This window comes from Salvelinus sp. IW2-2015, linkage group LG19 (assembly GCF_002910315.2).
Source record: "Salvelinus sp. IW2-2015 linkage group LG19, ASM291031v2, whole genome shotgun sequence".
NCBI classification, from domain to species: Eukaryota; Metazoa; Chordata; class Actinopteri; order Salmoniformes; family Salmonidae; genus Salvelinus; species Salvelinus sp. IW2-2015.
In genome coordinates, this window is record NC_036859.1 from 4,801,392 (window position 1) to 4,811,439 (window position 10,048).

The window sequence follows — 10,048 nt, forward strand, 5'->3', positions numbered from 1 at the left end:
GTCATGTTTGGCTATAAAAACGGAAAAAGGGATCAGTACTACACAGAAAATCGTCCCACTTTAATCCTCCCCAAACAGAACAAGGTTTTGATTATTCAAACACATCTTCGTTACAAACACAGGTTTATGATAATCGATATAAAGTCAGTGTCATATTGAACAATATTCCCAACAAAGAACCGTAAAGTTTCAAGCATCTCACTTTACAAATGAAAGACACCTCGCGAAACGTGAGAGAAAATAAATAATATATAATAGTAATATCAATTTATATATATATATATATATATATGAACACATCACTCTTAGTAAAGAACAGAGTCTAAAATAAAAAGTAAGAATTTTGAAATATAGTATACTCTACATATAACCATGTCTATGGCTTTGTGATTTGCACATATGAATCAAGCTATACAGGCTAAATCAGGATTTCCGTTTTGTACACATCTAAGAAGGGAATTGCCATATTCGTCTTCTGAAAAGCAAACAGTTCGTTGTTCATGGTGTGTGCGGATGTGAGAGACTTTGGTACGCCAAATGAACAGAGACGTGCAGTAAAGACCATAAAACCAGGGCACAAACGATTAATAAACACAGTCAGAAACAAACATATAGCTGCATTTTTTTTTTGTCTCAACTTTTTGCACCTGTGATTGAGATAAAATATATGATTTCCGTTTCTCTTGAAACACACACGCACACCCACGCAGGCACACCCACGCAGGCACACCCACGCACACACCCACGCACACACCGGTAAAACAGATCGAGGCACATTGTTGAGGGGATTGGATGGCAAATATTTCCTGAATTACAACCCAAGACAAGGAAGAAGACACAGGCAGGTGATGATGAAAAGAGAACTAAAGTGGGTGAAAATATCTGTGTGGGTGACAGAGGAATATCACGGATACGGCACTACTTTCCGACTACACTGCACTTCTCGACAATCCCATTATATTCAGCCATTAACGTTCAACATATCCACCCAAACGTCATTTGTTTTCTTTCTGAAAACAGATTAGAGATTGCTGATGGATGGGTCAAATGAAAATGATGCAACTTAAATACAGCTAGTCACCACACATGGAGAAGGCATTTCCAATCAGTGAAATCAAAACATACAGCAGAGGGGTGTTCGTTGGATACAGTGTTTAGAATTGGGACAGATGGAAATTGAAGTGTGGCAGATGGTGTGTTTGCAACCACCTCCGGCAAACCAACTACAATTCCCAGAGCCAACATTGTGGCCCACTCCGTTCCTTTCCCTTGTAGCGCCCAGGCACTCCAAAACATGTCTTGTAGGTCTGGAAGGACCTTGCCCTTTGATAGGCCAAGTTGAAATATATAATATTTACACCAGTCCGATCATTTCAGACCTACAAAAAGTATATAGGGGTTGGGGCCAGGGGTGGATTTGGAATTGGGTTTATGTTTCAGGATATACAGTAGAACACGCCTTTGGAAACCAGGGCAACAAGGCCAATAAAGAAAAGAGGGGTTAAAGATGCAATCTCCAGCAGGTCTAGACTAGCAGGGCACAAGGCTCTTCATATTCAATTATACCATATGTATACAAACTGAAGAATATTACAAAATAAACGAAATAACTACATCCAAACAAAATTATTAGACCACAATAAATTGAAAATATTTGCACCTGCACACGCACGGTTGAAACAAAAGCACTTGATACAATGTATTAGATTGTTTTTGGTATAATGTTAATGAATTAGTGTATGTTAGTAATATAGAAGCACGTGCCATACCATACACACAGTAAGTTCTGATCCATATCTAACTTAGAATAAGTTCTTCTAATTTGTCTTTTCTCTGTAAAAACCAAACACAACAGAAAAGCAGAGAACTGGCACAACATAAGTCATCTGAAAAGCCTAATGGCTTGCTGTCCACAACAAGGCCAAATATAAAAGCTTTCCTTATACAAGATATAAAATATCAAAAAGAAACGCACAATAATGCTTCGCATCCAGCACTTAATAATCATCATGTTAATAATGTAACCCATAACAACAATAATCATACTTCTGCTCATCGTAATAAGACTCAAAATGGTCAAATAGCAGGAAATAACCGGAAGAAAATCAAAACACATCTCACGTGCGTGCGCACACACGGACACACCCACACACCGCGCCCACAGAAGGCATGAGACAGAGTGTCGGGAATGCTTTTATAGTATAATAATTCCACTACAAAAAAAAAACATGGATTTGAATAAATAACATTTTCAAACAAAAGAAAGCGTCACAAAAGCACTCAGCAGAACAGGCATCCTCTCTGGATGGACTCAAGCCTGACCTTTTCTTTACAAATACAAAAACTGAAATAAAATGTCCTCACCAAAATGAAAGATTGAACCATCATTTAAGGTCCGCTAAGGTGTAAAAGTGTGCATATTCTGTGTTGATGGTGAAATATACAAATGATCACTAAACAAAAGGTTCTAACGAGTCTGCACAGAGACACAACGTGAGATGGAAGGACAGCACGGGCGAGAAGGAGAAAGAGAGACTCAATGTAAGCCACGTAGAATAGTTTCATAGTGTGATCGTTTTGGCATGAGTTTTGACCCGTCGTCATTGTGTATGTAGTCTGTCTCTCTCACCCCTCCATCGGCCCACTCGTCGTACAGGCAAACGGTACACAAATAAGCATTTCGTCACCTTTCCTCAGACAAAGACAACCTCTCTCATTCTGGGAGTAAATATCTGAAGTGGAGATCTAGACACTGTGTTGTTAGGAGCCGGTAACAGAAGCATTTCGCTGCACCGCTAGAACATCTGTTAAACTGTGGACGCGACCCTAAAAACGGTGATATCCTCTCTCTGAAAGTAGAGAGCACTTACCTCTGGAGTGATGGGTTATGTTCCTGCATAGTGTTCACTCTCTAACACTCCCTGTCGTCAACTCTCCCTCGATCTACTAGAATTCCCGTGGCTTGTTTGTATGTACATTTGCTCAACCTTTCACAAGTCTCACCACAGCTAAAAAAAAAACGCATGGTAACTTAAGTGGAGGAAAAAGAACCCATTGAAAGGCGTAGGCTATATAATCAGCAAACTACTACATAAGCATACTAATATCCATGTGTATATATATAACAGTCATGAGGACATACAATATATCCTTAAAGGTAGGTGCGGTCACCGAGTTGTGTAGTTAAAATCAGATTGAAAATGTAAACCACGGGTTGTGGGCATTGACAGGATTCTAGTCAACGTTTAAAGTGCAAGTCTGTGGCAGTTTCACTCGGCAGGAGACAATGTGCCGACCGATGACTGACGCGTGCATCTTTGCAATAGATAAAAGATTGTCCCCAAAAATGTATAGACTGTCCCCAAATGGGACTGCATGGCAACAAGACACCACCGTGGCATTTTTCCAAACCGTTAACAATCCGTCAGGTCCGTGGCGACTGTGACCACAAGTGGCCACAGTCCAACATCACCCAAGACCGTTTAATAAGTCCCCATTGGCCCCAGTGTGACATAGGTGGACATCTAAACCAATGGACAGACTCTGGTCTGGACCTCATCAGAAACAAGAAAAAAAACGAAACTAAAGAGGAAAGAAAGGTGGTGAACAGAAAGAGACTCTCTTCTCTCAATCGCTCTCCATGGCAATCATCAGCACAGGGCTCAGCTTGTGTGTGTGGCACCTGTCAATTTAGATCATTGTCATGAATCGCCCACATACCCCACTCAGAGGAAGGCCTGCCCATGAACATGGGTAAAGAGAAGTGTCTCTGCCTGAGACATTCCAACAGATCCACAATAGATCCTAAATGATCCCATGGGATCCTAAGAGATCCAGCCGAAATCCTTCTCGCTCCCGTTGTGCTGTGCCCGCTCTGGCACAGAGTCATTGCTCTCCTCCTTGTCATTGTCCATCGCCCCGTCTCCCGCCGTCATCATCCCTGAGTCATCCTTCCACTTCCTTCCCTTGTCATCCGCCTCTCCTATTATCTCTCCATCCCCTTCCGTCATCATCTCTTCCTCTCCGTCGCCGTCGCACTCGGTCTGGTCATCAGGGAAACGGTGGTCGCCGGGATACGGCTCGTCCTCAGGGGAGAGCTCTCCGCCCACTTCCCCGTTGTGGTCCAATAACGCGGCCATGCCCCGCCCGGAACAGTCAACGCAGACGCCGTGGCGACGGGAGCCGTGTTTGATTCCGACACTGGCTGCCGACATGAAGACCCGGCTGCAGACCTTACACACATACTTCTTATCCTTACTGTGGACCTGTAGGAGAGACACACATCATTTACCCACACAACTTACACACATACTTATATCCTTAAGAATGCAGAAGTCTAAACCAAGCTTACCAACTGAGTTGGACAGACTGGAATGCTCAAAGGAAACAACATGAGTCAGCCTGTTTCTGCTCAAGTCAAATTGTTGTCAAACAGTGAGATAGCATTGTTAAATGCAGAAACATCCATCACAGATGTTGGCCGAAGCCTCTCTGTATGCTATCCTCTGACATAGCAAAACCATGGGAGCTCAAAGCCTGGGCCAGTAATAGTCCTCAACCCTCCTCCAATCTCTTCCTGACTCCCGCTGGGCTGGCCTGTAGTCATAGTGGATGTTTCTCTGCTCTCTGAACTCCTCTCCCCTGAGCACAGCACAGCAGCTGAGTGATACTATATACTGCTCTGGCTTTCACCTGGCTCTAACCACAGCTAATTTCTTTGGCCTCTCCAGATTTTGTGTGTGTGTGTGTGTGTGTGTGTGTGTGCGTGTGCGTGCGTGTGTGCGTGTGCGTGTGTGTGTGTGCAGTAGAGAAGGGAGCAGGAAAAAGGAAGGAGCAGGGCTAAAATGTTACTTTTAGATTTCATTTCACTTATCCAGTACTTTCATTGCGAAATTGAATGACTTTTAACTCAAAAGGTACATTTAGCAGTTTTCCCCCCCCATATACTAAAGTTAGGATTAAGAGAAGCTGAACTGGTGCTAGATCTGTGCCTAAAGACCTGTTTCTTTAAGGGAACAGCATGGCCAGTGTGTGACTCAGCTCACTGCTGTACCCCGGTGGTGACTGTCTGCTACTGCACTGCTCTCACCAGTGTGTGTCTCTTCATGTGCTCCCTCCTGGTGAACTTCTTGCCACAGATCTCACAGGGGTAGGGCCTCTCGCCCGTGTGGGACGCAGTGCCTCTTTCAGGATGCACTGGTGCATGGCAGATACCATGGCAGTAGGGCACCTTAAACTTTTACGGATGACTGTGAAGTCATTCACTGTGAAGAAGAGAGAAAGAGAAGGAGAAGAAGAGGAGAGGAAGAGAGAGAGAGAGAGAGAGAGAGAGAGCAGAGAGAGAGAGGAGAAGAGAGAGAGAGGAGAAGAGAGAGAGAGAGAGAGAGAAGAGAGAGAGAGAGAGAGAGAGAGACGAGAGAAGAAGAGAGAGAGAGAGAGAGAGAAGAGAGAGAGAGAGAGAGAAAGCGAGAGAGAGACGAGAGAAAGAGAGAGAGAGAGAGAGAGAGAAGAGAAGAGAAGAAGAGAGAAGAGAGAGAGAGAGAAGAGAGAGAGAGAGAGAGAGAGAGAGAGAGAGAGAGAGAGAGAGAGAGAGAGAGAGAGAGAGAGAGAGAGAGAGAGAGAGAGAGATTAGTTTGCATCTAGTCTACGCGAGTTAAACCACAGTTTGTTGAAAGTTCATTCAAAAGGTTTAAAACTTCTACATCAGTTAGATTAATAAAAAAATACCAGAAGTGCAAATTTAAGTGACAGATTCAATTGATCAAAGACACAGGTTTAAAAGACAATGCCAACCTATATTTAACATTATAGTGTATTACCAACTCTGATGCCCACTTAAATGTCAGTGTCTATTGGATAAAACAAAGAAGACATCAGAGAGAGATGGAGAACAATACAGTAAGGCTTGGATAAAGGCCTACAATCGAGCTACATGTCCACGTTACATAATAGATCAACTCAGGATGAACTGGGTTAAGATCAACACACGCGTGAGATCAGGTACAAAATAATGACACACTACATACATACATACAAAGGTAAAAGGGGGAGAGCGATGATGGAGAGAGATTACAACACAGCGGGGCTTGGAAAGAGGGCTATGATAGCTCTATATCTACACATGACATATAGCAGGTCACCCACAGGAGGAATCAGGTACAGACCAACACACGTGAGTTGGAGAACTTGCTAGATACTTACAGCGGTGAAGTCAGGTCAAAGGGGACCCGTACATAATAAGTAACACCACCCTGTTGATTTTCAGCTTCTACAGCAGGGCTCTCCAACTCTGTTCCTGGGGTGCTACCCTCCTTTATGCTTTCACCCCAATCCCAGCTGTAACTGACCTTCATCTTATCGACCAGCTAGTTATTACAATCGGGTGCGCTAGATTAGGGTTGGAGCTAGACCTACAGGAACCTACAGGAAGGCAGCATAGCTCTCCAGAAACAGGGTCGGAGAGCCCTATTCTACAGCCTCCGCTAAAGCCCAAGTCTAAAGGCTAAGTAGATGCTCCAGCAGACATATTGTGCGTATGTCTGTGTGTGCACACAGGCGTCTTACCCGGACATTGACTAAATGTGTTCGGGCAAAAAGCGTCCCACTGGGGGACAGATTCAATGTCTACTCCACGTTGGTTCCACGTGATTTCCCTGAAATGACCTGCAAACAATGTTGGTTCAACCAGTGTGTGCCCAGTGGGTTGATAGATTGGGCGAGGAGCAAACGCCAAGACAAGAACAGAGAGGACACATTTTATCTACCGCCCAGTGGGGGTGTGACACACATGTTGGTTACCTGACATTAGGAAGGCTCAGGGAGTCAGAGTAGAAAACATGACCACCTCATCCGACCTTGAACTGTGAGGCATTGGAAAACATGGCCGTAACTCAAAGTCTATGGAGCATAGTCTATATCTACAACCAGAATGATGTCCTTTTACATACTCACGCAGTATGCGGATACATATTACTTACCTGGTAAGACAATTTAGGAAAGGAAAATGTACGTGTTTTAAACGCATGATTTTATACAGTTTGTGTGTACTGTATATTTCTACATAACTACAGGACTCAAACACAACAAAACGCTATCAGACCCAACGTCCAAACGTGTGTTCCTTCACAGTTTATTGATTACAGAATACAAACTACCAGGAAATCGCTTCAAACTTCAGAAAATTACATATTGATATATGATATTTGGGACTGAAAAGATTTTTTAAAATACAGTCTAAAATACCCTGTCTTTACAAAACAAAATAACAACAGTGCAACTGAAACGAGCCTCGTTTTGCTCTTTATAAAAAGGGCCATCTGGTTCGTAATCAGTCTGGATTCACATGAGAAAAGGGACCCCGTGTTTTTAGGGGTGGACATATTGACAAGAGTTTTTCCCCAAGTCAGCTCAGGGATGAGTTTCTTAAACAAGACGACAAGTTCCACTTGCTCCGTTCTCATATCTGTTGTGTGGAAGACACCAATATGACATACATACATATCTCGAATGACACCCTGGAGTGCACTGCTTTTGACCAGAATCATAATGGCTGACGCCCCTTAAAGTTCCACGAATGGAGCCTCTGCTCTTCCCTTTGAGTAATATTCACAGTATGGGTACAGACACGCATAGACCAGGACTGACAAACACAGCTTTATATTGTCATTGCCCTTTTTGGGGGTCGACGCAAGGCTGTCTTTTTTGGTCAGATGCATTTGTGAAAGGTCCAGTGTGAATTCAAATTTGATTGAATGAGTGGTTGGTTGATTGGCTAATTGGTTGATGCCCTTCCATGAAATGAGGACACTACGTGCTACTGTACTACAGTTTACGTCCAACAGCCAGAAAAATACACTTTCTCCCTCAGAATGATCAGAATGAGGAAGTGGAAAGACGGCTATTCCCAGCTAACAATTCTAGGTAGAGAGAACGTTTTTGTCACGTTACCCGTAATGTTCCCCTGATGTTTGAGTTTCCAGTTTTCTGTTAGTTAGGGGAACATTTTATGTGCGTTAGCAAAAACCTCCCGAGACCCTATTTAGCATGTTTTGGCGTTAAGAGTTAGGAGAGCATTCCCTTAATGTCAAAACAAAACTAACTTACCCAGAACGTGGTTACCGTGTTCTCAGAATATCCACTATTAATGTTCGAGACACGTTTCATGGGAACGTTGAAAGAACATTCATGTGTCCAGTTTTCTGAATGATTAGGAGAATATTCCACACATTTTACACCAAACATACACGGAACAGGGTTGCCATGTTCTCTGAATATATGATATTAATGTTCTAGACACGTTAAATGAGAACATTGCAAGAACCTTCATGCGTCCGGTTTTCTGTGGAACAGGAGAATATTCTGTCAACATTTCACCAAACATACACGGAACAGGGTTGCCATGTTCTCTGAATATAAGACATGAATGTTCTAGACCCGTTTCATTAAAACGTTGCAATAGACAGATTTAAAACACAGGACATTCTGTCATTGTCCTGAAATTGCATCCCGGAGTCGCCTCTTCACTGTTGACGTTGAGGCTGGTGTATTGCGGGTACTATTTAATGAAGCTGCTAGTTGAGGACTTGTAAGGCATCTGTTTCTCAAACTAGAAAATCTAATATACTTGTCCTCTTGCTCACTTGTGCACCGGAGCCTCCCACTCCTCTTTCTATTCTGGTTAGAGACAGTTGAATGAGATCTTCAGTTTCTTGGCAATTTCTCGCATGGAATAGTCTTAATTTCTCAGAACAAGAATAGACTGACAAGTTTCAGAAGAAAGTCTTTGTTTCTGGCCATTTTGAGCCTGTAATCGAACCCACAAATGCTGATGCTCCAGATACTCAAATAGTCTAAAGAAGGACAGTTTTATTGCTTCTTTAATCAGGACAACAGTGTTCAGCTGTGCTAACATAATTGCAAAAGGGTTTTCTAATGATCAATTAGCCTTTTAAAATGATAAACGTGTATTGGCTAACACAACGTGCCATTGGAACACAGGAGTGATGGTTGCTGATAATGGGCCTCTGTACGCCTGTGTAGATATTCCATAAAAAAATCAGCCGTTTCGAGCTACAATAGTCATTTACAACAATGTCTACACTGTATTTCTGATCAATTCGATGTTATTTTAATGGGCAAAAAATGTGCTTTTCTTTCAAAAATAAGGACATTTCTAAGTGACCCCAAACTTTTGAACGGTAGTGTACATGATACCATTGTTAATTTATAAAGTAGTTACTGTTCAACATGTCTCCACCGGGGATCTAAACTCACAACCTTTAGGTTCACGGTATTCTGATCTTTAAAAGCACTGTGTGTGTCGCTAACCTTGCCAACAGACAAAGAGCTGTGAACGGAACAGTGGTTCACCAATCAGAGCCTTGACGGGCTCTGCAACAGAAACACGGGGTGGTGTGTAAAGAAACACGTCTTTAGGGACATCCCTGAAACAAACCGGGAACTAGACTAAAACCTCCAGGGGACCACGACAGAACGTTCCCATGAAACGTGTCGAGAACATTAATACCTTATATTCTGAGAACATGGCAACCGTGTTCTGTGTATGTTTGGTGTGACATTGATGAAATGTTCTCCTAACCCTCAGAAAACTGAACACATGAATGTTCCTGCAACGTTCCCATAAATTGTGTCTGTAAAATTAATATCTTATATTCTGTGAACATGGTAACCACGTTCTGAGTATGTTTGGTGTGACATTGATAAAATATTCTCTTAACCCTCAGAAAACTGGACACATGCATGTTCTTACAACGTTCCCATGAAACGTGTCGAGAACATTAATACCTTATATTCTGAGAACATGGTAACCATATTCTGGGTATGTTTTGAGTGACGTTGATGTCCTAATGAGACTCTTAAGGGAATGTTCTCTAATGTTGTGGGAACGTTTGTTGTTAGCTGGGTTTTAGGAGTCCTCGCTCTCAGAGATTAACATTTATTGCGAAACAGCATTTTAGTCAAACCACTCAAACACTGTGACATGTTTAAGTCCTTAAGGACCAACAGAGAGCGAGAGACAGAGAGAGAG

General features: G+C 42.6%; 1 protein-coding gene across 1 annotated transcript in view; it reads right to left on the bottom strand.

The window, feature by feature from the left end:
- Positions 1 to 39: 39 nt before the first annotated feature.
- zbtb46 (zinc finger and BTB domain containing 46) overlaps positions 40 to 10,048 on the bottom strand; it is a 152,813-nt gene continuing 142,804 nt past the window's right edge. Inside the window, 3 exon segments of the mRNA XM_070448765.1 lie at positions 40 to 4,265; positions 5,090 to 5,172; positions 5,175 to 5,264. Of these exon segments, the coding sequence (XP_070304866.1) occupies positions 3,825 to 4,265; positions 5,090 to 5,172; positions 5,175 to 5,264 (614 nt within the window). The 3' untranslated portion in view covers positions 40 to 3,824.